We start from the raw sequence: 26,732 nt of genomic DNA on the forward strand, positions 1-26,732 counted from the left end.
GGCCCCCGCGGCGAGAAGGGGGCACGATGTGCAAACTCTAACGGGCTAGGGGCGGTAAGCTCGCCACGGGGTGCGGCTATATTGTTTTCTTGATGAGCGCGAAACATCCCCCCCGAATCTCCACCGTATACCGGATAATTTTACGCGTCACCCGCGTTGCCGCGAGAACTTTCGCACCGTTCCGTGCAAAAGCTCCGATGGACCAGGCGTCCGCGATGCATCATCCCCTGCACTCTACGCCGGATCAACGTATATCCGGGATCTCCTATGAGACGAACCACAGTCACGCAGCTGCGAAGTCGCTACAATTTCTTTTTCTTTCTTCAATTAATCGATTGCGATTTCGTGAAATTGTTGTCTGTTGCTTTTAACTGACTTCGAAGAAGGAGGAGGTTGCTCAATTCGATCTGTATATGTGCCAGAATCAACCTCCAGCTACTTTCGCATGCAATTTCTCATCGGATTTTGTTCCGACTGAAAGATTTATAAACAATTATCCAAACCCTTGTTCGAAACTAACCTGAAAAATTTTTTCACTAAAAAGTGTGAAATAAAAAGATTTTATAAACAAAAAAATTAAACCGATTTCGAAAAAACGCACTACAAAAATGCACTAAAAAGTATGAAATAATTTCCATTCGATCCATTTGATCAATCTTTTCGAAGGCGGCACAAAATTGAAAATTTTCGACACTGCAAATTACGAAAATCCTTAAATATTCTTTTACATGCTTTTACATATTGATGTATCCTCCCTACCCAAGGGATTTCCAAGTCCACCATATTCCAATGAAATCATAGTCATCAACATCTGTCATTTGGAAAATTTTCAATTTTGCGCCGCCTCCGAAATGGATCGAATGGAAATTATTTGCATTTTTATTTATTAATTATACATTATGTGCATTTTTTCAGTGTGTTTTTTCGAAATCGGTTTTGAAGAACCGTTCGAATAGTATAGCTTCAAGATTACATACATTTGTTGGTTGCTCGTTGAACGGTTAACGTGTTCGTTAGCCTAAATACAGCTGCGACGAAGAGTTCTATGTATAACTTTAGTCCTATTAACTAACTTGCCAGGAGCACCGCTCCGTCATTCGATGTCTTCATCATACTCTATTATTAGACACTGGATCTTTATGCAAAATAAAAATTTTTCAGCTAAATTGCAACGAAGGTTGCAAATAATATAAGAGTATTTTCTAATTCTTCCAATGAGAATATTTACTCTTTCAAATTACACCTATTCACTTTTCCAATAAACGCATGAAATCCGCTGTCAAAGATAATTATACAAAAGATGGAACTTCCCACGAACAATGCAAAATGAAATTACACGATCAAAGCTAAAGGAAATCAATCCGTTCGGGAGGGTGAAGACGAATGAAGGGAGAAACGGGACTATTATCGCCTACGTCATTTATTCTTCTCGCCGGACTCTTCTTATCTTTAATAGATCGCAGGCTCGTTAAAGCGTTAGATAAGGTCGAAGCAGCCGCGCGAGTGGACCAGGACCGGCCCTTGGGAACGGTTAGCCTCTTCCGGTCATTTTCAATCCGAGCCTAGACCCCTATTAACCTCTTCTAAGCTCCACGGACCCTGTGCCATTTGGATTTACTGCGGGAATTCTACCGGTAATGCTTGCATTGACTTCCTGGCTGTGCGAAATATAAATCACGCCATTGCACGGGGGGTAGAGGATAGGCTACTCGAAAACGGAGCTCTCTTAAAAATGCCAATAGAAATTGAATCAGGGTTTCAATTGTTTCGTTTTCGAGTTGAAATAGAAAGGGTTAACCCTTTGCACTCGAATGGCGAGTCTGAGGCGCCACTAAAAATTGTCATTTCATTATTCAAAACAGTTTTAACATTATTAAGTTCGTCTGTATTCTATAAATTGTAAAAAGCTCAACTTTTATATAGGAAAACAGGTTTAATTTGATGTGCACAATGTAAAAAAGATTACATAGAACAAAAATTATATATCTGAGTTGAAACAAATATCTCGATTTTGGAATTCAAATTGCTTCGAGTGCAAAGGGTTAATACACGTGTATCCAAACATACGTGAAATACACGTGTACTTAAAATGACACGCACTAAAGTACAATAGTAATAAATAAAGTAAGAGACAGCGGATCTTCATGCAAAATAAAGATTTTCATAGAAACTTATTTTCTTTCTTAATCTGTTCAACAGGTTGAAAATAATGGAAAAGTATTTTTAAATTCGTCTAATGTTTTCAATGTTTTAAATTACGCCTACTCATTTGTCTCGTAAATGCATAAAATCCGCTGTCTAGTTACGAACTCGGCGAAGCTTAAGAAACAATATATTTATTGTTTGCTTCACGGAACGAACGGAGTTCATTTTACGAGCGACCAGCTATCAAATCGCTCGTCCTCTCCGCCATGGCAACGAGGACGGAATTAGGATTTCCAGAAATTGGCGCAGGTAACACGCTGGCGTCCATTATTCTGAGTCCGCTGACTCCTCTCACACTGGAAACAATTCATTAAATCCGAACTGTGATCAAACGAAAAATCAAGTCTGTACAATTGACCGAAGCAGAGTGAGAATTTACCGTAATTGTTCATCGACAACCGCATTCTCCACATCCCCCATCCTGCAGGAGCCGCACGCGTGATAACTGGTCAGACCACCAACCCTCATCACGCACTCCGCGTACTCGAGGTCTCGGTAATCCTGTGGCAAGTGTTTACACTCATCCAGATCAGGGTGGTGCACTTTCGCGCCGAACTCGCGGAACTTCTTCGACTCCAGGGTTCGAATCGCGAAGTTGATCGCTGGAAAATCGGCGTTTCGTCAGCTAATTCTCGCGTGTGTCAGAATCGAATGCGAGATTCATTTACCGTTGTGAGTACAGAGAACGTCGTCGTAGTTCTGGAGATAGGCAGGATCGATTCTCGGTTGGTGTCGAATATTTCTCGATTTCAAGGTAATGCTCCCGCGACTTTTCGGCTGCAAACAGTAGCTCAAGTACAGGAAGCCTTCTTGAGCGCTGTCGTTGTACGACGGATAAAGCGACCTGTATGGCTGCACATTTATTTCAATATTCTATATTTCACGTAATTAAAACAGTATCTTCTACAGTAGTTCCAGATACATACAATAATGAACCGTGGTGTTCGTTCAAACGCTCGGCACCCCCGTGCAAGAGTGTGGTAGCACACACGCACACATGATGGCCGCCACTGACAGATTTTAGTAAATATTGAGAGATTTATCGTTCGAATAAAAAAAATCGCTCTGCATCGACATAGCCAGGTCATGTACAATGGCGGTGGTGTGTATTTTTGATTGATTAATTAATTATCGGCCATCTTGTGATATCATACTTGCTTCGGATGCCTCGTGACAGACGGTATTTGCCGAATATTACAAATTATTCCTCCATAACGTAAAAATATGCATTTTGGGCACCGGGCAGACATAGATTTGACTTTTCGAAATCACAATTGACCGCTTCCGAACTCCTCATTGCAATGTTGAAGCGTCATTTTGTGTTCTTGTAAACCTTGTAATTTCATATACGTTTATGCGGATCTAGCGATGTGTGCGTGTGCCACCACACTCTTGCACGGGGGTGCCAGCACCTTTAAACTTCGACTTCTAGTTGTACTACCTACCTCAGTCATATAGTTGGATATAGTTTTCAATATTCTCTCTTCAGTGGATCCCATCCCGAAGAGCATCACGCCACTGTTGTTGGTTCGACCAACTCCCATCACTCCGTTAGTTGCGTACCATCCTGTACGTTATGAGACAATCGTTAGATGTATCGAATATAGTTGATCATCTAGCTACAGAGAAACAATTCGAGCATATGTTTCACACTCGCCTCTTCCAAAAACGAAGTAGTTGACCACTTCAGGCAGTGTTTGGAGCTTGAACAACGTTATGCTCACTTTAGCTTCGAGGTTCACGTAAATCGGCAGCATGATATGATCGAAGAAGTTCTTCCCTACCGCTGGAAGATCTTTCACTATCGGTATCTGAAATGATTCGATTTTATATTAGAAATTATTAGTTGTAGACGAACGCAATCGATAAATGGCTTACTTGAAACTTGTCGAGGTCCTCGGCTGGCCCGATTCCCGAGAGCATAAGCAATTGGGGCGTGTTGATTACGCCAGCACAGAGGATCACCTCCTTCCTCGCGCCAATTCTTCTCACCGATCCGTCTTTTTGAATCACCTTGACACCGTCCACTATCGTACCGTCTTTAAAAAGTATCTGGAAGTTTGACAAACCTTTTTCACCCCGTCCACACGAAACACTAGCTTGGAATGTTGCCCTCGAAATCCGTGGGAGACAATGGAGGATGAAAATGGTTTCACATGTTTTACCGGGCGTACAGCTTCAACAGAAAGTCTTCTAATATTTGAATATTTCAAACTCTGATTTCTAGCATTTGTAAACGATAATGATAGTGACAAGACTAAGAGCCCGTTCAGACACGACGGAAATCGCGCGGACCTTATTTAGATTGGTGTAAATGGATGCGTTCACACGTGACCGCGCGGTCTAAAGATCCGCGCGGCTGCCGCCTCTGAGCCGCAGGAAATCCGCGCTGTTCCCGCGCGATTTCAATCTTCGTACTATAAGCTAAAACTTTGCCACTCTCCTGTAATGTCCGCGCGGTTACCGCCTCATCCTGAACGACTGTCAATTTTGACGCGGTTCAAATCGCGCGGATTCCGCCGTGTCTGAACGGGCCCTAAGGATCGATCAAACTCTCATGCTAACGCGTCGGCTGCCAAGGGCATTTTACATACACGCTACCGTGTTATTTCAGTGCGGTTTTAGCATACTTTCGACACCAACGTATTCGTCAAAATGTGTAGGTTCCTTCTGTTCCAAGCGGTCTGCAAGTACGCGTGAAGCGTGGACCACCGTGAACCTTTCTTGCTGGTGTACAATCCCTTTTGCAGCGTCGCGTGGCCCATGTCCAATACTTCCTCTGACATCAGAAAAGCGTCCGCCAGAAATTCCTCCTCCGGGCTCGACATCACGTTCATGATATCGGACACCTTCTCGAAGTACGGAAGTAAATCCACGTGGGACCATCCCTCCGGCCATCCATCGTAATCTTCCGGTCTACCAAAAGAGTGGACCAAATGATTCATTTGACCACTGCCGCCCAAGCCTTTGCCTCTCGGCATCTTCTGCATCTGTTGGAAATTTCGAACTTACTCGACCCTCCATATGTATACGTGGATAGTCCCAGAAGTACCCCGACCTTGACATATAGCTGACGGTTGTTATTTGAAAACTTACTATAGCCAAAAGTACAATCTTTAAAAAGCTTGAGTTCGAAGTCTGAAGACGCTACGTTGTTTAGTATTTGTTTGACAGCCACGAGTAGCATTTAGCGAGAAAGAAAGTGTTGCTCCATCAGGACGATGCACCAGTTCACACATTCGGTATCGCGGTGGTCAAAATCAATGAGTTAAAGTTCGAATTGCTTCCTCGCTCACCCTATTCGCCAGATTTTGCCCCCTCAGACTATTTTCTCTTTCCAAACTTGATAAAATGGCTCGGTGGTAAAAGATTTGCCAACAACGAAGAGGTGGAGTCTGCGGTTGATGGCTATTTTGAGGAGCTCGACGGATCTCACTATAAACAGGGTATCGAAGCTATTGAACATCGCTGGGAAAAGTGTATCGAGCTAAAACGAGACTACGTTGAGAAATAAAGTTATTTTTTCCCAAATGTTTTGTGTTTTCTTTGTTAGGTCGGGTACTTCTGGGACTACCCTCGTACATATGGTTATGGGAAATATTAGAGAGTCTAGATCATCGGGAGATTCTCGAAGGATCAACAACAGATTTTCATTTACATGGTTCGAGAAGCCTCTCGAGGAGAATTTCTGCGGCTCCGTGAAGTAGCTCCAGTCGAACTCGGTTCCCTGTATCATTGGCGACAAAAGTGGCACCGAGGACACCCATCCAAAATATCCACCTGCTTCGACCAACAACACCGTCACGTTCGAGGCTTCCGAGAGCCGAGACGCTAGCACACACCCGGATGTTCCAGCACCAACTTCGAAAGTGAAAGATACATTTTTCACGCTTTTACAATTCCATTCTCTAAGATCTTTTTCCATTCTCTAAGAAAAGGGCGAAATTGTCTTGCAAAGGGGTGAATTTGGACGGTAAAACCTGTAATAGCTCGAAAACAATATAACAGTATTTTTAAGTTCTTCTAACATTTTCTTTCACTGTTTCAGGTTGCACCCACTCATTTCCGTAATAGATGCTGTTTAGTAATCGTCCATCGTTTCGTGAAAAAATAGTCTCACAAATAGTCTTTTTTTTTCTTACAACATTTGTGGTTTTTGTGCGGAACGCAACATAAATTACACTTTATATTAATTTTAATAATTTTTACAGACGCAATTATATGAAAATGTTTCTTGAAAATGGTCTAAATAGTTGACCGAAACATTGAAAATTTTGTGGTAATTTGCAAAATTGCTTAAGTAGTAGCATCAGATCGAACCAGTGTGCTGGAAACATTAATATAAGTTATTAACAAGTTTTCGATCGAGATCAAGGAAACAGTTAATTGTAAGAACACAAGGATCGAGATCGTTCTCGCGCAACATGGTAAAATGTTTGTCGGATATTGCATCAGCTAACGATGTTTGGAAATCCGATTTGGCGCGAGTTGTTGCGTGTCACGCGCATAAATCCGTTTCGATCTAGCCGGCGCGGCGCGGCGGCGAACGGATTACAAGATTAAATGAATTTCGTTGACTGGCCCCTTCGGCGAGGTGTAAGTTACACGTAACTCTCACGACAATCCCCACAAAACACTGAGCCGGGCCAGTTTGCAACTTGTTCTACTTACCAATTATGTAATCGTAATCTGCATAGGGTCTGTCGATCATGCTGACCGGTTTGTTGAAGTAGCAGTGATAGAGGATCGAGAGGAGTAACACGAGGGCTGAGAACAGCATGTAGTTCCACATCTTGTTGAAGGAACACTGCTATCGGAGACCGTCCGCATTCGGTATCGATAAGAGAACGACTGTGAAGAACTGACACGGTCAGGGTGCAGTATAATTCCTATATTAAATTAGCGTTCCCGCTCGCAATCGATAAACACTTTGCAATAAGACGAAGGTCTGACCATGATTGCTTTTCAATGGTAATGAAAGCTGGCCGAAATCCTTCCCAAAGACTGACCGATGATAAGGGTAAACAATCGTCGATACACTTTAAGTTATTAATCGAGACGAATTTAATTTCTCGACTAATACATAAATCTGACAAAAGACGAAGGCCTGACCATGATTGCTTTTCGATGGTAATGAAAGCTGGCCGAAATCCTTCCCAAAGACTGACCGATGATAAGGGTAAACAATCGTCGATACACTTTAAATTATAATCGAGGCGAAATTAATTTTCTCGACTAATAAATCTGACAAAAGGGTTACGTCGTTTCTTCGTGTTTTGATTTTTTCATTTTTTCATTTCAGAAAACATCTGTCAAGGTAATGAGCAGGATTCAGGTGGATCAGTTATTCAATATTTTTTTCTGTGATTGTTTTGGGGGTTGTTTCTACCTCCTTATCGTTTCAGTGTCGTGACCGACGTTATCAACGTAATGAAGCATTGTTCATGAAGCATCGCACAGGTGTCGCCGTGCGTAAATTACTCGACCAATCAGAGTTGTCGCAGATACAAGCAAAGGACCGCGTGGTTCAACGAGCGCCATTTCTCTTTCTCCGTAAGAAAAGGTAAATGGAAGCACGTCGTGTGTTGATGCGCTAGATATCCGGATATTCTACTGCCATCGGCGTATATTTCATGTGAAAAAGTGTGAATATGTAAGCTGGAAGGCATAACCACTAACATTTTCTTGTTATTTCAGCTCCCCGGCCCATCAGAAACATGTCGGACGTAGAGAAGTGAGTATGTTGTCTACAATTACGTTCAACACGTTTCTCATCCTACTAAATAACATTTCTAATACGAAAATCATAAGTTTTTCTTCCATGTAAATTATATACTGATTTTACTACGAGAACTACGCTAGTTTGTGGAAGTTAACAAATCGATACATAACCTGTAGTTCTCGTACGTCAAGAATTTAACACTCCATTTGCAAGCAATCAATATAGCCTATTTATTTCGCTTTTTCGTTTTTAGTGACGATGTCGCACCTGCGATCGCAGCGGGAGGTTCACTCGACGTAAACACAGCCCTCCAAGAGGTTCTCAAAAATGCCCTAATTCATGATGGAGTTGTGCATGGTCTTCACGAAGCAGCCAAAGCTTTGGACAAGTATGTTTCGTGTTTTATAGTTTTCTTTCAACGGTGCTTATCGATTGAATATTCTTCATGTGATGATACCATCAGGTTCCCTCTTCTGAGACGAACCCGTTACAATACACTAAACAGTGCTGTCTTCAACCTTCTCTGAACCACGAAGAAACCATCGTTACAAGTGTTTATCGAAGTGCAATTACTATATAAATTTTGTGTCTCGTGTTTCAGGAGACAAGCTATGCTCTGCATCTTTGCTGAGAATTGCGACGAACCCATGTACAAAAAACTTGTTGAAGCATTATGCAACGAACATCAGATCCCATTCATTAAGGTAGATAATAATAAGAAACTTGGCGAATGGGCCGGACTATGCAAAATCGACAGCGCCGGAAAAGCTAGGAAAGTTGTTGGGTGCTCCTGCGTCGTCATAAAGGTACAAATAACTTAGCGCAACCCCTAAGATTATGTTCGGTTTGAAATATTTTATGATGACACCATTGGCTCCCTCTACTGAGAGAACCCATATAAACAATTCCATGCTGTAATGCCTTTCTGACTTTAATCATTTTTGTTTGAATGGCTCTACAGCTCTTTAAAAGATGTGCTTCATTCGTCAATGTATTTTCTAATTTCAGGACTTTGGGGAGGACACTCCTGCGAAGGATGTTGTGATGGAATACGTGAAAAGTTCTGTACACTAAGATCTTTTAATAAAATATTCTACAAAATATTGTATGTATAGTTCATTCAATCTTATTTATTCTTACTCGTAGAATACATATCACGTAAGTTCAGAAGAAATCTTAAATATCAGTTGACTATTTCTCAACATACCTACCGCAACTACAGGTACAGATTAATCTTGCTGTTTGCATTCCACTTTTCTCGTGATTTTCTCACAAATAACTTTATGTTTCTCCCAGTCCTTTACTTGACATTCTCTGTGATAATTATTTCATTGAAGCGCATGTTAATGTTGTGTGCCCTGTCTCTTTTTCTTTTGTTCATCAGTCAGTAAATCTCAAGTTTCTTCTTTCGAAGAGTGATACAAAGAAAATGTTCTTACCTTCCGCAATACCAAACCGTTTTGCATTTGGAGCAACGTTTACGCGCCACTTCTCGACACACGCAGCATTCTTTAACATCGATGCAGTCCAATTTATCCAAGTCGTATGCGTCGCTCAAAATTTGTGCTGCATTTTGAACGTCTTCTTTATTCGATGTGAATAACAATTTTGCTTGACGTTTCGTTAATTTCTTCCATTTTTTGTGATACTTTTCATTGATTGCAGTCCTTATCTGTTAAGAAGATTGATAATTACTAAATATTGAATAATTTATCAATATTAAATTATCTCATTGGACATTTTAATTGCGTCAAACCTGTGGCACGATTTCAACGGTCGGCGGCCGAGGTGCTCTAGACTGAGACGACGATACACTTATGCAACTCAACCATCTTTTTAACTCCAACAATGGTGAAATTTGATCTAGCACAGTTTCGTGCAAATATTTCTGCAACTAATTTTCAAAACGACTTTTTTCTGTTCACGATCCAAATCTTAGATACACGTAGTACTACCTTCATTAAATGAGATAGCCTGTAATCGGTAATTTCATAATACGGCGCGCTCTTTGGATTAAGTAATAATTCTCGTAAACCGATCCAAACTTGTCCTTCTATTTTCGAAACTTTTTCTTCTTCGCCCGGTTTGATTTTCTTCCAGGAACCGTCATATATCATTTTCTCACCTGAGAATTTACGGTCCCATCGAGATTCATTAGTTCTTGCAAAATATACACGGTGGTCCACCTAAATATAACATTTGCAAAGCATTCACCTTGTGATACCATTTACATTTGTTATATGTCATCAAAAATAAAGAAGATATTTAGATGGACCACTCAGTCGCATAATCGATGGCAGGTTTAATTACCGTCGGCATTGTCTTTGGTCCACGGACGATTTTCGATTAGCTGAACAAGCAGATATGGCACATCGTGTGTAGACAATAATCGGGATAAAACGGAAAGTGGTAAATTATCTACGAATTCTGCCAAATAACGAAGAATCGAAATACAACGTATGCCGATGTCAAATTCAAGTTCTTTCTTTCTTTCTAATATTTCTTCGATGCATAAACTGATTATAAATTTATTAGCCATTAATATAAAATATTTATGAATTTGAATAACTGACGACGACTTACTTGGGCGTTTTTACATTTTCGTAAATTTCGTTAGAGTGCGGGTCAACAATCCCATAAATACATACGAGCGCGTAATCGACGAGATCAAGAGCCGAGTCGTCGATAGTTTCCGCGCTTTCGCAATGAAACAATACGTTCTCCAATAGAGAGACAGCTAAATTTTCGTGATAAAATACAGTGAAAAGCATAAATGTATTTTGCGGTTCGGAACTGATACTTAACAAAAGAGGAAATCCATTGTGTTTCCATAGATGGATTTGAATTGCTTCGTATATAAGAATCGGTATCTACAATATTAAAATTACACTTGGTTCGTTTTTAGGAAAATCACTGTTACGACGTTACGACTATCAATATATGTCGTGTACCTTTTTGTAGGAAACAAACAATTCCTTGACACTCTCTTCCTTCAAAGCATTAATTTCTAGAACGCTCTGTTGATTTAATAGCATTAATCTTTTATGAAATTCATACCATCTGAAAATTATGTGCGAAAATTATATGCGCGAGAAAATAAATGCTTATTATTTATGGATACATAAAATTTACCCTTTCGTCCCGATATCTTCGAGGTCTGATTTCTGCAGACTCTGTACATAAGCTTCGATTTCCCATGGTGTAATTATGTATTCTTTGCGGCTTGACATTTTTACGATCAGGGAAAGGATACCGTCAACGAAGGTCGACCATTTGTAAACAAACTTTCGTAATCGGTATCCTCGACGATGGCAATCAATTGTCAGTCATTGGCTACTAAATAATGTGGAGTGTTCAAAGTATACTTTCAACAAAAGTTTAAAAAACGCATTGTGATATATTTGAAGTTACCAAAAATCCTTATGTTGATAAACAGTCAAGGTCACTCTTGTGGCATAATAATGTATCTTTGATTCGATAGCATTGTAGCCGATGCCAAGGTGAATTCAAGGATCAGCAATACTGTGACCTTTAAATGACCTTACCATGTGACATTTGGTTCGTTTGAACATGTTTGACAACAACGCGTGATTTATCAAGAAATTGAAATAGTAACGATTCTATATCAATAAAGTGTTTATAACGACAATGTCATTGACCCATAAGAAATGTTGTATATATAACCTCTACGAAAGTATCTCGACAAAATGATTAAACTCTATACTTTAATCATTTTAAATATAATAATTTCGCACCGCTTAACAGCTAGCAAAAATAATGGTAACTGCGAATATAAATATATAAATTTATTATTACGCCGAATTTTTAATGAACTCATTCGATTATAACTTTTATTTTCCAGGTGTAGTGGTAAATGATGTAGAATTACTAAATATATCAGAGGAAGTATTCAATATATCTTCGAATACTTTGTACACGCATCTGTCTACAAGATATCAGGGACAGATAACTTTTAAGAATTTCACTGACAATGCTTCCGAAAGGTATATCTTAAAATTTAGTCCCATTTAGGCCATTTCTTGCCAAAAATTTTACTCTTTTTATGTAATTATAGATTATTCGATATTCTACCTGATAAATTGGCAACACCAACAACAAACTCGCTCATCAAATTGTTTGATAATTACGAACTGGATACTTATAAATCAGAAATTATAACGAAAGAGGAGGATGCAGAAGAGAATGAGTTCATTAATAATTTAATGAACACAGACACAATGTTACGTGTGATGCATTTTTTGTCTGTGAAAGCGTTCTTTAGTAATGATTTGAATGTTCATAAAAGTATCCTGAAAGAGATATGGTTTCATCCGTATTCTAGGGGCAAAGGGGTAAATAGTAGTTCCGGGTTTGAGCATGTGTTTGTTGGTGAGAGAAAGCCAAAAAAAGGTATTATAGGAGTTCATAATTGGATATTCTTCTACTTTGGAGAATTAGCAAATAAAATTAACTACTTCGGACATTCGAGAAACAAGGAGTTTCATGATGTAGGTATAAATATAAATGCAAAATGTAGAATGATCTTCAAGCTACTTAATGTTTTTAGAGAGCTGCTATTTTAGAAACGTACTTCACTTACAATGGAAGACGCAAAATGTCAACAATGTTTATTGGAACAACACCGGAGTTCGAGATGGCATTGTACACTCTTTGCTTCTTCGCACGACCGAACAGGAAATGCAAAATTTCTTTCGCTGGTTCCCAGTTCAGTATTCAAACTTACGTATTAAAGAATAACAACAAAGCATGCATCGGAACTGCTTTTCCAACGATACAGGAAAAATGACGTTCAGTATTACAATGTACAAAAGTAGAGTATTTTATTTGTTGGGGGAAACACGAAAGATGAGGCATATTTTGATACTGTGATGTTATAAAGTTTCATCACATAAAAATATCACTGCTATTTCTAACAACACGTTTATATACCAAAACTGTTTCCGAATATGAAAGTGTAAATTTTTTAATTATGTTAAGTCAATTATACTGGGTCTATCAGTGGCTGATCGTTTTCTTACATTAGTATCTTCTCTTCTCTTCTTTGGTATAGTGTATTCGGCAAGTTCTGCTTCTTTCCGTTTAGAAGATGTACCTGAAGATGTACTTTGACGCGACGCGTCACGGTTTTCATTTTTATTTTTGATCACTACCTCGGCTGGCTTTATCATTACATCGTCGTCATTGTTATCATCATCATTGTTCTCAGTATTAACTTCTAGAGTTTCCGGCACGCTATTTTCTTCGTTAATACCTAATACTTTTTCTAATTCTTCAACTCGCTTCTGTAAAGCCATATTCCTGCTTTCTGAGAACGCTAATTGTTCTTCTAATTCCCTGTAAGAAATATTCAAATGTTATATTTAGTTTCTTTTTGTTAAAATGAGAAAGTACGAAATGCTGGTGTTAATATTTAAGAAACACACATCTGCATGTCTTACATTCGTTTTGACTGTTCTCCCAATAAAGATGCATATTTGGAGTCGGCTTTGGCAAGATCCTCTTGGCATTTCTTAATCGTCATACATAATTTTTTACGCTTATCAATGCTCTGAACGAATTCCCTATGGATTATATGAATGTAAGTTACAGTAACAATACACCACAATAATAAAAATAATATTACTCACTTCTTTAAAACAGAAATGTATTTAATAAGCGTCTCTGAGTCTTTAGTGTTTCCCACCATTCGCATAACATCGCCGACAGGAGCATTAAATAATATTTCCAGTCTGAAATACACGATACAGAATAGAGGTAAAATATTGCAACAGTATGACAACTAATAATTTACGTACGGTTTCAGTTCTTCCATTTTACGTTTCAATTGTGCAAGTTCTTTATTCAGTGTGCTACAACTTTCAAGTTGCATTTCTAGTTCGTATATGTTCGAACTTTTTTTCCCAAGTTCGCTTTCCACTTTCCGAACCTCTCGTTTCAGCCCATCGTTCTGTTTAGCCAAGGTAATATTCTTGGAGCTGTAATATTTTACATCTTTCTCTTTTAACAGAATTTTGAACTCTAAATTTTGTATTCTCTCTTTCAAGGAGGAAGAGTTCTCTTCGACGCCTTGATTGCTGGATAGGGTTAAATGTAATCTGTTTATTTTGCTGCGGGTAACTTTCTCCCGACACTGTGGACAACTTTTCGATCTGAAAAATCATAAAGCACATCGTAATAATTGTTGTGACACAATTCGAAATGTATAGTAAAGTAAATCTACTCTGACATTCATATTGTGTTCAATGTTTCTTTATTACATCGACAAAAATTGTTTACCGTTCGAGCCATTGTCCTAAACAATGGTAATGAAACACATGCCCGCATTCAGTGTGATAAATATTATCAGAATCAATGAGATTATCCTTGCAAATTGAGCATATAGCAATAATGGTCATTTTTATGCCAGAATTTCCGAATCGGAAGATTCTCAACCAAACCGTTTAAATCGATGTTGAACCTATTGTTTTTTACACAGATTTGATAATAATATTAATTAATCACAATTTTCTCGACAAACGAAATTTACTTCTGCTTCACTTTCATAAAGTTCTTTCTTTTCACTGACAGAGCTGACAGATCTACAGTGAAAAGTGCGGTTTATTTGTGTTGACATCTGCCATATACAGGGTGAGCCATTTATTAACAGTCCGATTGAAAATGTTTCTATCAAATATAGCAAAATTTTTTATCAACTCTTCTTTAAGGTCACCTTCAATCCTTTGCAAACACACTTCTAATTTTTTATGCCTTTCTGTCAGAGGATTTTAACAAAAAGATCGTCTTTCCAATTTACTCTATTGATCACGATTCGTGATTCACCCTGTATACAATTTTCTACAGTTACCATTTTATTATATTCCTTCTTTTGCAACTTTTCCATCGTGTAAAATGAACATAAACACTTCGAAAACCAACGTTAATAAATATTACATTCCAAATAAAAATAAATAGACTCGTAATTATTAGATATTGCCGCGAACTAAGTGTATTAATCCAATTGATTTAAATTTCCCGCGTGCCTAACAATCAATTTAAAGGGACAGTCGAAAGACATCAAAGGTACCGCCCGGAGTGTCGCCTCTTGTTATATCCATACTCTTAGCTCCAGGTGTGCACTAGGGATTTTTCCTAGATTCCTTATTTAGTTGCCGGTCAGTATTGTACTGTAGTCGAACAATTGTTGTCGAACAATCGATTTGGTTTGCAATTTCAGCTTCCGAATATTCGCGAAGAAAGAACCAGTTACCAGTGGTACCTTCTTGAAAGAACATCTCGCAAAAACACTAGCTAGCACTGGAGAATTGCCGGTATACTGCGGTATACATGTGAGTCAATGTGAGTGCGCGAGTAGTATCAAGTAGTAACGTCAAGATCCTTGCAATTCTTGTCGACGACAATTGTCAGAGCTCGGTGCGTTCGCAACAGTTCGCAACCGGTATCTACGCAAAGTATAATCGAGGAGTCTTAACTTTCGAGGTGGGTGTCCATGTCGCCTTTGCTTCTTCGAGCGCAGGTCGAGATTCACGTACTCGCGAATAGAACGCAAATGAAAATCCATTTCGCGTGACTCATCTATCATTCGTTCTGTGTTGTATACGCACGCCTGATGCTGTACGAAAAAGTGTTCTCTATTCAGAATAGAAAATGTTTCACGTATGTGTAACGTCGGTCATTCGTTGGTTAAACGATTCCAGGTGGAAATAAATCCGACAGGAACTATATGTATACATATATCATTCGCGAAAATTCTATGACAAGGATGTTCCTCTTATAGCGTGCTTCATCGGATGTATTTTACATAGATACGTTAATTAAATCTCTATTTGCAATCACTTATTTAGTTGCTTCATTTTATTCATTGGTTATACACCTACATGATTACCTTGCACCATGTCAGACCATTTTACAAAACGTATTAATGCGTTATTGACGACACGGTGCAACGTAACTGCGTCGAATTAAGTAACATACGAATATATTGCTCGTGCACGTGGTCTTGCCATTTTCTTCTATTAGTTTATGACATCAGAAAATGATGAAATTTCTGGTCTAAATGCATTTCGTGATACAACGCTCTACGCGTGGCAACATTGGTATTTTATTTGAAATAAATAGAGATCTAGCAATAACAAATAAATAAATAAATAGAGATCTGAGTAAGTATGTATTTTTACTTTCCTTTCAGCTTGTGTCGTATTTCAAGAATATCTTCTTGTATACATTGTTATTGAATGCTTTAGTCATTACCTCACATTGGTCGGGTTTATTATTGTTTACAGAGTGTTTGAGGCAAGCGGAATTTTCGAATGGCAGTCGAGCATTATCGTTCTTAAAATTCAGCGTCATTCAAATTTAGCTAAAAAAAGAGTTCACCGGTTTCGCGCTTAGTTTTGATCCACACGCCACGCCGGCCGAATTGTCACGAAGTTCGACGAACCTACCCGAAGTCGTGCGAAGACAGTCGAAACTTCGAATTGCAGGTAGTAGCTTTTACGAATTCAAAATTGGTAAAGTATAACTGCATCATTTAAAAAGTGTATAATATTTACTTGTACAATCAGAGAGAGAGAGAGAGAGAGAGAGAGAGAGAGAGAGAGCCGTGGTTGGAAACAGGGATGTTTATATGTACATACTGTGTCCTTGAGACTCTGTAGTCCTCAAATAACCTCGAGCTTCGACTCAAGCTCAAAGCGTCGAGTTACATTGTACACTGACCTTGCCAACTTCTTGTTTTCTTTTTAATTGGCAAACGAGAGAATAGTCATTGCGTGGTACACCAAAGGCATCAGCATTATAGAAATCACCTAAAAGTGGAATTGCCTCGTTATTGCTACAGCCCCCTCAATTCTGACCCCGTTAACAATCAAGCTACAGTGGGTGTACAAAGTATTCGTACACCTTTTAAAAACAGCATAACTTCTTTTCAAAATTCGACCAAACAGTTCGAGTTTTTTTGTGTAAATAATCTTCGTTTCTAAATTCTTATTACTCGCAGTCGCGAACGAAACAGTGAAGGTAACGATTTAAAAATGTTTAAAAAACGTCTTTTTTACGTTCAATTTCTTTTTCAAGGTGTGAAAGTCGTACGCCCTAAAAAGGCGTCTTTAAGATGTCCCAAAGACGCCTTTAACGAAATAAAACGAATCCATCCTGGTTGCTTGCAGTCGATAGATCCGAAATAGGCTAATTATGCGAATTCGTTGCAACGTTAACGACAGTTTGATAAGGAGGTGCATCCGGCAGACAGTTGGGGGACACGTTGTGCGTCATTTCGCCGCGGAATGGGAAACGTTAGTGTCTCGTTGCGTAACGGCGTGTCTCCGGTCGCGAAAGTGGTCGAAAAATACCGTTTTATCTCGGCCGACGATCTAACGCTAACGGGTCGAAATAATTTTAGACGCTGACGCAGCCATTATTTTCCCGAGCACGCGTTCCTGATTTTTACCCGTTAGGCTGTCAGGGTCGTTTCGTCAAGATTGCTATTGTTCCTCGTCGTATCGGTGGCCTTCTGTCGTGTTATTGCATATTGAAACGTCGTGTTTTAAGCCTCGGACGTCGGACCATTTTATGCAAAATGATAACTGTCCATCTCAACCCTTTGTCGTATTTTAACGAGTCAGACTCGCGAGGAAGATTTGAACAAATTCTATCAAATATGAATGTTATGCCTTTCCTTTTAGATGAAATGAAAATTGATTCGTTTGTAATCAATAGACTGCGGATCTTTATGCATGTGTGAAGAGCTTGGTTCGGTGAAATATGAAACACTAAACGATTTAAAACATTCAAGAATGTTGTGATGTTGCTTGTAATGTAATGAAGTCGTTAAGGGATGAAATCAATTTTTATGTTATTCCTGCTTCTCACAATCGATGCAAAGCATTTTTATTTTGCATAGTAATCAATATTTAACCCTTAGCACTCGAATGGTGACTCTGAGAGGCGCCACTAAACATTGCTGTACCATTATTCAAAATATTGTTTACATTATTGAATAATTGTATAAGCTTTTGTACTGAATCATAGCAGCGCCCGCTCTAGCGGTTACGTCGCGTCGCCCCGGACAAAAAGACAAATTGCCGCCCCTTAAGAATACAAATGTATATACATATATTTAAAATTAAAAATCAAATCACATTTTTTAATAAAAGCGTGTATTTAGAAAGAAACATATAACATTAACATAACACTGATAATCAAGCAGTATAAAACAGTAGAAATTAATTAAGAAATATCTGTACCTAGCCACAAATTGTTAACCATATAATTTGTTACATTTTTAAATGCAATTAAAAATGTGTATGTTTAGAGCGGGCCCTAATCATAGAGAATGTTCCATTTTCGAGTTAAAATAGCTCCGAGTGCAAAGGGTTAAGCATTCAGGTAACTGTAGCCATACAAAAAATAGATGCAGGAGCTGCATAAACATTGATTTCTTTTTCTGAATAATTGTATAATCAGTTGGGATTAATACAACAGTATTTTTCAATTCTTTAAATGTTTCTACTGTTTCCGCTTTGTATAGTGATTTTGATTATAAATGCAGAAAATCCGCAGTCCACTTATAACTGTACAGGGTGTCCCAAAAATGTTGTGCTTCTTCGAAAGGGTTGATTCCTGAGGTCATTTGAAGTACCTTTTTTCTTCGCGTAAATGTTCTCCGTTTACCTGCTTTGTACATTGTGAAAAAATACAAGCATACTCGTACCTCTATTAATATTTTCTTTGCATATGAGAAGTTTTATCGTGGCATTTACTTTGATCATCAACGGAACTATTTTCCACATTGAAAATACGAACGATTACGATAACGGACGCTCGACTCGTTCGATCGAATAATTTTTGCCAATCGATCATCCAGGAATCCTTCTTTTCCGCGGCCGCGTGCGCGACGCGTGCCAATTTCCTTCGTTATCCTCTCGGCTTGTTATTAGCTAACACTAACACGTGATGATAACGTGACGATAACGTCTCGACTCCCTCTCCTCGTGCCGCGAATGCGCGATCTCGCCGGAGAGGAATCCTCCTCTTCCTCCCGGCTCCCGATTCCTTCGTCGTAATCGGCGAATTGTTTTCATTTACAAGTTTACGAGCCGAAAACGCGTCTTAATTAGGCTATCCGACAGCCGTTTGACACGCTCCGTTCGAACAATTACGCGTAATTATGCCGTTCGACCGGCAACCGCGAAAAAAAGGGAACGTCCCCCCGTACGGTCTTGTTCCCCTCTCGTTTCTCCGGTGGGTTCGAGTTCTTTCCGGTCGGTTTCGCAACCGACACGCGCGAGAATCTCAATAAACACTCGTGGTTACGTTCCCATTTTCGGTACAGATTATTCAATAAAATAAATAGCGGCGGCGATTGTGCCGGCCGATAAGTCGCGATTTCTCCAGAACCGCGGCCGAATTTCGAGATTGCCCGGAACCCGCGCGCCGATAAAGATTTAGTGCGCGAGAAAGTATTGTAAATATTTTTTTCCGCGGCGTTAGTCACGAGCTCTCAGCCCGGTTTACGCTTGAAATTTATTGCCCGCGTGTCACCGTTGTTACAATTGCGGTCTCCGCGATTCTACAGTTCAATTAGACGAAAGCGAATGTTTACTTTGTTTTGACCGTTTGCATGGATCTTCTCTCGCGTCGGAATTAGGGTAATACTGTACCTATTACTGCGGGTGTACGTTTTACTGCAGTATTTTTTCCCCAATCAAATTAAAACACGTAAGAATATGTATTTTGCCATGAACAAATTTGTACAATTCAATGAGAATGTATTTCTCGTATTTTTATAATCTCAGGGTTTGAAGAAACATTCCTAATAAAAGGTAAAATTAAGATCATTTTTCTTCTATCTCGATCACACTAATGGGCTGTTATTCAAAAATGATTCTCCTTTCCTCATATTCCTTTAAATTGCGCGTAGGGGAAAGTTTTATTACTATTTAGATACCTACTTCGATAAAATAAAAATTTAAATTTTTCTTATGTTGTATCGTATTCCCTTTCGAGAGCCACCATTTCTTTTTTTGTATTCAGAACACATCAGTCATCTATAAAATGCTTACACATATTATTTCATGACAAATTAGGAATTATATTATAATAAAGTACAATCGAAGCACGATGCCGCAGTAATCGGTACAGTTACCCTGCGGCAGACAATTTTCTACCATTTTTGAGTAGTAGCCACGGAAATGGCGTAGAACACGCATCCCCTTGGAACAAGAAACGGGAAAGATTTAACATTCATTCGCCTCTCGTATCAATTTGACACACTTTTCACTGGTCCCGAATAAATAGCATGATTCGCATATCGATTCGTTAGTTACGAGCGACGGGAGTAATCTTATTTCAAATTTATCACGGTTTATCTTAGTTCTTCGTCACCAAAGAGCGAATTTACGGAGTGACTTCAATTTATCTTGCCACTTTATATTAATTTTTACTATTCCATCAACTGGACAGCGAGAGACAAATTCAGCTAGAAAAACAAGAGACAGATAAGGACCGAAAAATTTTTCCGAAATACCCAGTACACGTTGCCAGACACCAGTCAGATTGGATTTCGCCTCGAGTATTGCGATACAGCTGCATATTAATTTGCTCGTGGCTGCGGCACAGTTTCGCTAGGAGACTATAAACGTAGCTGCCGTTTGATGCGAGCTAACTGTGCTAATAAAAAAAATGAACTGTATCATAATAAATCGAAGGATTCCGCTCGCATTACGCCATTACGCTTAGCCCAGATTCTTTTTACAACGCTAACAAGAAAAATCGTTGGAATCGTCTCTTTCAAACGTTTCTGAAGATAGCGGTGGAGAAGGGAAAAAATTACCGTCACCTACTTTAGCGTCGCTATCCTAATCTTCGGACCGAAATAGATCGGCAGACAAAAATCGAACATTGGACAATGCAGCGGAGCCGTGCACGGTATTGTTTGTTTCATGGAAATGGGGGAAGGACGCGCAACGTCGCTAGAGTCGACCTTAAATATTTACCTGGATGATAAGTCACGACGAAACAATACCTACACTGTTGTTCCCGAATGTCAGATATCCCGAAATTTCGTTTGCCGAGCGTTCGTTCCGCGCCTCTATCATCACGCGTTCTCGCTGTTGTACGCGCGGCGTTACGTAATCACGGCCATTAATCACTATCCGCCTCGACTTTGATCGGCTGGAATAAATACGACAAACTATAGAAAACGTAGGAGATTAGAACAACCCGTGAACAACTAGCATACGGTTTTTAGGGAAGAAAAAAAGTGGTCGAACATCTTCGTGATACGAACATAGTCGCCGTTGTTTCAGGTTTTATTTCCGTAATTGGCGGGTAATTGGTAGACTGCGGATTTTCATGCATTTACGAAGAAATTAGCTCGGTGAAATATAAAGCAGTGAAAGATATAAAAAATTTAAGTATATTGTTTTGTTGTTTTCGACGTAGAGTATTAAGGGATGAAATGAATTTTTGCTTAACTACTGCTTCTCTCCCACAATCGGCTGTTGCATATGAAATGTCCGATTTTTAGCAATGACATTAAACAAACGCAATTTTGTACCCAATGCATCGGGTATCTATCGAGAAATATTTACAGTCGGTGTACAAAGTTTTCGTACACCTCTTAAAAACGTATAAATTTTTCAATATTGGACTCTTTTTGCTATTTTCAATCAATTATATTTCGTAACATCCTTGATCGATTTCGATGAAACTTTGTACAAGTGTTTAAAATTTAAATTCAAATCAATTGCAAAATTTTGTACCGAACAAACAGACAGACAAGAAAGCGAGCTAATAAAAACGTGGTAATATCGTGACCTTTACTATTTCCTTCGCAATTGCGACCAATAACAATTTAAAGAAAAAATTATTTAATACACATTAGCTAGTAAACTCTTAAAAATCGTAAAAATCCTCCTAACGTCTGAAAAGAAACTCAAGCTGTTGGGTCCAATTTTGAAAAAGTAATTCGTTTTTTTGATGTGTACGAATACTTCGTACGCCGACCGTATACGTCTATCTAGAAATATCAAGTTTCTTGATTGTATTACGGTACAAATAAGATATGGTCATTCACGTTTTTCATTTACAGTATTGTTATCTTGATTTTGTAGTTCATTTTTATCATCGACGATTAGTAAGTTAATTAATCGCCACATTTTGACGAAAAGTCATGTGACAGTTATTTTTCCAGACATGTAAAAGGAATACACGACAGTCGCGTTCGTTGACGTTGAAATATACTTTATTTAAAAGCAACAGGCACGTGGTTGCCTTATAATTACAGTAACAGCATTTCTTGATCGAAACGTTTTGTAAGAGTCGCATTCTAAAATCGGACATTTCATATGCAACAACCTAATAGATTGCATATTTCGTTCAATTAATTAGGATTTTAACGTAGAAATAATTCTATGTGTGCTAATTGAATTTATACAAACCGGTGATTCACACTACGAGGCCACCCCTCGTCAATCTACGAACACAATAAGACCGAGTAATAAGTTTTTGCCTATATCACATTTTTAAATAACGCTGTTCTGCATATGCTAAACAATAATATCTCTACTCTGTTATTCCCCGCAATAATCTTTCGTAAACAGTACAATTCCAGTGATTCACGCGCGAATATACTTTGTTTATAAATTATGATTCACCCTTTTATAATTTACATCCAAAGATCACGAGTTAATTGTCGTGTTACAACAAAAGAATCAATCGGTATCGAACGATGACGTATTTCTACGGTTTTCAAACTCTAAAACAGGAAGCCGATGTCGTAGTGTTGTGTCTTTTAAAGTCCATCGGTGGATGTCGATGGAAAAATGCATTCTGTGATTCACGATGCTGCCAATTATAGCCGAGACGCAACAAACAAACGCGTGTAGTTCGTTGTAAAAAATTGAAAAAATTGTCTTCGAACAAGTTTTCGTGGAAGCGAAGAAACGAAGAATGTAAAGTTCCATACGGCATCTCAGTGTGTACGATACTTAGGTTTTCCAGAGACTATTTTCACAGAAAAGTTTCGCTGAAACCGAGTTTGACCGACACAAGCATCAGAAACACTGATCGACAACACAGTTCTGACATTGTTTTTACTATAACTTTTACATTAAGGATGCTTTCTCCAAAATTGTGGACATACAGCACCGAAATCTTTCCAATAAAAATATTTTGCAGTTCATTGACAATCAACAGAAATCGGAGAAACTTAAATTCCTGTGTTGAAACCTTCGTAGAAGCTTTCTTTCGGATACTTTCTTCGGATAAAATGAACAATGCGAATTTAACCGTCAGCGATAACTTTAGTTGCAAATAGGGTTGCCAGATCTTCTGTATTTGATATGAGTCTTCTATATTTGAACTTGATCTTTACGTATCTATAGGAATTTTCAAAAACTCCTATATTTTGACCCTATCTCATATATTGTATACATAATTGCAGTTTTCACTACTTCTTCTATATTTGGATAAAACATGGCAACCCTAGTTACAAAATTACGCAAGATTTAGTACCGGTGAGCAGCAGTGTCGGTAAAACTTGCCGAATCCGTTCAAACCATGATAAGTAGACTGCTGAACTTTATGCATTGATAGCAGTAGGATCGAGCGACGTTTCCATTACATAGATATAGTCTAACAGTAAAGTGACGAAATAGTTGATGAAACATTTCAAATCACATAAAAAGTACGGTATGCAGAACTGAAAATCCTCGAATTCGCCTGAAGAAACGCGAGCTCGCATAAAGTTCAATGCTCTACAGTCAAGACCTTGGTGACCGAAATTAGCGCAACCCTTCCGTGCCTCTTCCTGGTTCGTTGCACGGCGCGTCTGTATCAAAGAAAAGTAAAGAACGATCGGCAGAGACAGCCGGTCGCCGAAGATTCTCGAAGGTAGTCGGTGCTGGATGGCGATTGGTTTTCGCGAGATCGAAGGACGAAGGAGTCCGCGACGCTCGCGTCGAAGTTGAAGCAATTCCGGTACCGCACGGTCGCCGCACGTTGGTGAAAGACGGACGTGTGTAGCGGGGGCCGAAGATGGTTATCTCGGGGCTGGGTGTTGACAGTGTAACGTCGTTTGGACGGGTACAGCTGTCGAGAACGACAACAGCATGGTACGTGCCTTTGTCGTCCCATTAGCAACGTGTGTTATCCGGGAATTACTAGATAACGTGTCGGTGATAACCCTGATCGTCTGTCACGACACGCGACGACACTCCGCGACGGGACGGAGACCAGACACGAATAAGAAGAAGAAGAAGCGACCGTCTGTTTACGTGTGCGGACGGTAGCCGGGGTGGTGGTGTGCACGAGGAGGAACCGGTGGGTGGCCAAAAGGTCGCGGCCCCGTCATTGATACGGTCGCAGAGAGAGCGCACTTTGGACCAATTCCTCGCTGCGGCTAACTCGAATAAACTCAGGGGAACGCAGCGTTGTTACTTCAGTGCTACTTCGGCCACGCACCGCGGCACACTCACACGAACCAATCGACCAGCTGCTTCTTCTTCTTCTTCTTCTTCTTCTTCTACTATTACTACTACTACTCTTCTTCCTCTTTGTCGTCATCCTCATTCAAGACCGCCCTCTCTCTCTCTCTTACTCCCTCCTCTGACTCGTTTGTTTGTTCTCGTTCTCTCTCTCCCTCTTCTTCGTACCTTGCTATTGTAATTCTCCTCTCTGCGCTCGTCCTATCACACCCTATCGACGTTGCCCTCGAACAGATAAATTCGCAACGATCCGGAACAAGCACGAAACCGACTCGACGCCAGACCGGACAGAGACACACGCGTCGATCAAAGACTCGATCGATCCTCGCACTAGACTGACAGAGTACCGATCGGTTGACTATTCCGTCGATCGAGCTGACAGACTAGCCAAGCGACCCGGTTCGCGGTTCTCCTTCGACTTCGGTTTCGCCGAGACGCACGTGATCGCACGTGACACACGCGACACGGTTAGCAGTCGTTGCTGAACCGGCGGTCGCGAGTACAGACCTCCGCGCGAACGGGAACAGGAAGAGAAGAGACACGGATTTCCGCGTTGCTGCCACCGGACGCCGGTGGTCCTCCGCAATCACGGACCGAATCAGGGAATTGAAAATCGACGAAATGTCTACAGAGCCCGGCAGCTACTCCTCCAACGGGAGCATGATCGTTGTGAGCAACAGGTTGCCGTTCGTGCTGAAGAGGAACGAGGTGACCGGCCAGCTGGAACGCAAGGCCAGGTTAGTATACTCAGCTTGCGCCCAGCCGCTTTTATCGATCACCTTGCAAACCGCCGCTCTCTCGCACATCGTCTTCTGCATCAGACGACGCTACCTCGCGCGATCCCCACAACTTCCTTCTCTAGAGCACGAGACTCTACCAACTACCGCGGTTGTCGGAACAGTTTGTTTACCGCGCGACGCGAGAAAGAAATTCTGAGAGAATACTGAAAATTGTTTTTGACAACCTCTCTGCGTATATGTGTCGATTATACAGGGAGGTAAGCAACTGGTGGTGCAATCGGGAAGGGGATGATTTGTTTTCGAGGATTTGTAAATTGACGATTCGCATTTAATAGCACAAGTATATGATTTTTGTCAAAATCTTTGCTTCTAATTACTCGAGAAAAGTCGAGTCGTTCAAATTTTAGAGAAGCTATTCCCGTTTAAAGCGCGTTCAAATATTAATGCGAGCTGCGCGATAATGCATGTCCCGAGTGATTCGGTAGCACGGTGCACGGTAGTACACCGAATCGATTAGAATAAGAACGAATAGCGTTATGCTAATCGGTGTATGCACATTTATTTGCGAGACACAATAGATACATAGAAATCGATGCTTGCCCGAGCCACCGAGGAATTTCTTTCCTCTTTTTATTAGTAGATCGAAAACAATATGTATATCCACACTCTTCGATTCTCGTAATCTTTTTAAAGAAACTTTTTTAAGAAACTAATGTCCCTGCTATTCCGTCGATGGAACTTTGACCATCGAATGCAATGTTTTGAATATTTTCAGACAGCGAAGATCGAGTCTATCAGTTTGATACAGGCTCGCGTAATATTTACGATCGCGAAAGATTCATTCTCTCCGTTCCATTGTCCACCGGTGCTTAATTACTCTGCATTCATTTACGAATTCGTTACAAATTGCCATTGTCGGGCGAGCGATCCGTTTCAGACATTTTATTCCACTTTCATGAGAAATTATCGAATAAATTTAATTATCCAGGCACACATTACGGAAAGAATCGCGTAAAATCGATGAGTAAATTCGATCTTGTCATTTTTAGGAAGAACAACATTCTTTTATTTTATAGTTTCCTTGGCTTGATCTTTTCGCCGCCTGTATAAAATATATCGCTCGCGTTGCCGGCAGGAAATGATTCTACAACTAAAGACTTAGGGAGATCCCAAAATGTTCACCTATGATTGTGACATTAGAAGGAAAATATAAAATAATATTCTCCGGGATATTATTTGTGCATTAATCGATGTCACATTGAACTCCAACAAAAACGTATTTACTATTACGAGCGTCAATGTAAGCTGGAATTATGACCGTGACCGTTTATTGAATATTTACACGGTTAATGGAACACAACCTGTTTCGCATTAAATCTGTTCTCATTTTCTTTTATATTTGTTCACCTGGTTTCACCGCTCGAAACAACAAAAACATAATTAGGCAACAGAAACTCGGTTTTTCCAATGGTTTCTCGATCTGACTGGATGCATTCGCTAGTCGCGAACGATTCCCGAGCAGATCCGCGTATTCCCAACGGATTTGCAAGATCGATATTG

At 39.7% G+C, this 26,732-nt stretch overlaps 4 protein-coding genes and 1 long non-coding RNA gene across 9 annotated transcripts in view; 3 read left to right on the forward strand and 2 right to left on the reverse strand.

Annotated features, from left to right (window-relative positions):
- The first annotated feature begins 854 nt into the window (after positions 1 to 854).
- LOC143216903 (uncharacterized) lies at positions 855 to 7,772 on the forward strand. Of its 2 annotated transcripts, none has more exons than XR_013010672.1 (4): positions 855 to 6,801; positions 6,903 to 7,384; positions 7,508 to 7,522; positions 7,611 to 7,743. It is a non-coding gene; the product is annotated as an uncharacterized LOC143216903 (long non-coding RNA). The 2 variants fall into 2 exon arrangements; XR_013010673.1 differs by having other exon boundaries at positions 918 to 6,801; positions 7,508 to 7,540; positions 7,611 to 7,772.
- Positions 2,271 to 7,075, reverse strand: LOC143216839 (neither inactivation nor afterpotential protein G). Its single transcript, XM_076440332.1, has 9 exons — positions 6,877 to 7,075; positions 5,864 to 6,066; positions 4,836 to 5,195; positions 4,084 to 4,257; positions 3,863 to 4,016; positions 3,651 to 3,772; positions 2,874 to 3,057; positions 2,585 to 2,807; positions 2,271 to 2,501 (listed from the first exon to the last, which is right to left on the reverse strand). Exons 1-9 carry the CDS (start codon positions 6,995 to 6,997, stop codon positions 2,372 to 2,374), a joined length of 1,671 nt encoding a protein of 556 aa, XP_076296447.1. The 5' UTR covers positions 6,998 to 7,075; the 3' UTR covers positions 2,271 to 2,371.
- Positions 7,773 to 7,778: 6 nt separating the features above from the next.
- On the forward strand, positions 7,779 to 9,028 carry Rps12 (ribosomal protein S12). Its single transcript, XM_076440420.1, has 4 exons — positions 7,779 to 7,939; positions 8,181 to 8,315; positions 8,529 to 8,733; positions 8,936 to 9,028. The coding sequence occupies exons 1-4, from the start codon at positions 7,923 to 7,925 to the stop codon at positions 8,999 to 9,001; spliced, it is 423 nt and encodes a 140-aa protein (XP_076296535.1). The 5' UTR covers positions 7,779 to 7,922; the 3' UTR covers positions 9,002 to 9,028.
- LOC143216448 (zinc finger MYND domain-containing protein 10-like) lies at positions 8,581 to 14,405 on the reverse strand. Its single transcript, XM_076439503.1, has 13 exons — positions 14,225 to 14,405; positions 13,744 to 14,097; positions 13,576 to 13,677; positions 13,387 to 13,509; positions 12,922 to 13,282; positions 11,060 to 11,241; positions 10,879 to 10,987; positions 10,511 to 10,797; positions 10,238 to 10,443; positions 9,883 to 10,052; positions 9,684 to 9,821; positions 9,367 to 9,599; positions 8,581 to 9,241 (listed from the first exon to the last, which is right to left on the reverse strand). The coding sequence occupies exons 1-13, from the start codon at positions 14,341 to 14,343 to the stop codon at positions 9,157 to 9,159; spliced, it is 2,469 nt and encodes an 822-aa protein (XP_076295618.1). The 5' UTR covers positions 14,344 to 14,405; the 3' UTR covers positions 8,581 to 9,156.
- An 895-nt stretch (positions 14,406 to 15,300) lies between these two features.
- The window catches only part of Tps1 (Trehalose-6-phosphate synthase 1), a 35,362-nt gene continuing 23,930 nt past the window's right edge, over positions 15,301 to 26,732 (forward strand). The window contains exons 1-3 of one of the 4 annotated variants that reach the window (XM_076440214.1): positions 15,301 to 15,424; positions 16,228 to 16,428; positions 25,064 to 25,169. In XM_076440214.1, the coding sequence (XP_076296329.1) occupies positions 25,093 to 25,169 (77 nt within the window). In that variant the 5' untranslated portion in view covers positions 15,301 to 15,424; positions 16,228 to 16,428; positions 25,064 to 25,092. Of the gene's footprint in view, positions 15,425 to 16,227; positions 16,429 to 24,179; positions 25,170 to 26,732 lie in introns of those variants that run through there. The other 3 variants (XM_076440223.1, XM_076440198.1, XM_076440204.1) reach the window with 3 other exon arrangements.

Source organism: Lasioglossum baleicum, chromosome 2 (assembly GCF_051020765.1).
Source record: "Lasioglossum baleicum chromosome 2, iyLasBale1, whole genome shotgun sequence".
Lineage (NCBI taxonomy): Eukaryota > Metazoa > Arthropoda > Insecta > Hymenoptera > Halictidae > Lasioglossum > Lasioglossum baleicum.

What these genes read in the sequence shown, in the direction of transcription:
- LOC143216839 (XM_076440332.1), bottom strand. Translation starts at nt 6,997, where the DNA reads ATGTGGAACTACATGCTGTTCTCAGCCCTCGTGTTACTCCTCTCGATC. An exon ending in AGATTACGATTACATAATTG is followed by an intron (nt 6,067 to 6,876) that starts GTAAGTAGAACA and finishes TCACTTTCGAAG; the next exon opens with TTGGTGCTGGAACATCCGGG. An exon ending in TATCCAACTATATGACTGAG is followed by an intron (nt 3,058 to 3,650) that starts GTAGGTAGTACA and finishes ATAAATGTGCAG; the next exon opens with CCATACAGGTCGCTTTATCC.
- Rps12 (XM_076440420.1), top strand. An exon ending in GCAGCCAAAGCTTTGGACAA is followed by an intron (nt 8,316 to 8,528) that starts GTATGTTTCGTG and finishes CTCGTGTTTCAG; the next exon opens with GAGACAAGCTATGCTCTGCA. An exon ending in GCTCCTGCGTCGTCATAAAG is followed by an intron (nt 8,734 to 8,935) that starts GTACAAATAACT and finishes TTCTAATTTCAG; the next exon opens with GACTTTGGGGAGGACACTCC.
- LOC143216448 (XM_076439503.1), bottom strand. Translation starts at nt 14,343, where the DNA reads ATGACCATTATTGCTATATGCTCAATTTGCAAGGATAATCTCATTGAT. An exon ending in GAAAATGTAAAAACGCCCAA is followed by an intron (nt 10,444 to 10,510) that starts GTAAGTCGTCGT and finishes ATTTATAATCAG; the next exon opens with TTTATGCATCGAAGAAATAT. An exon ending in ACGGTTTGGTATTGCGGAAG is followed by an intron (nt 9,242 to 9,366) that starts GTAAGAACATTT and finishes TAATTATCACAG; the next exon opens with AGAATGTCAAGTAAAGGACT.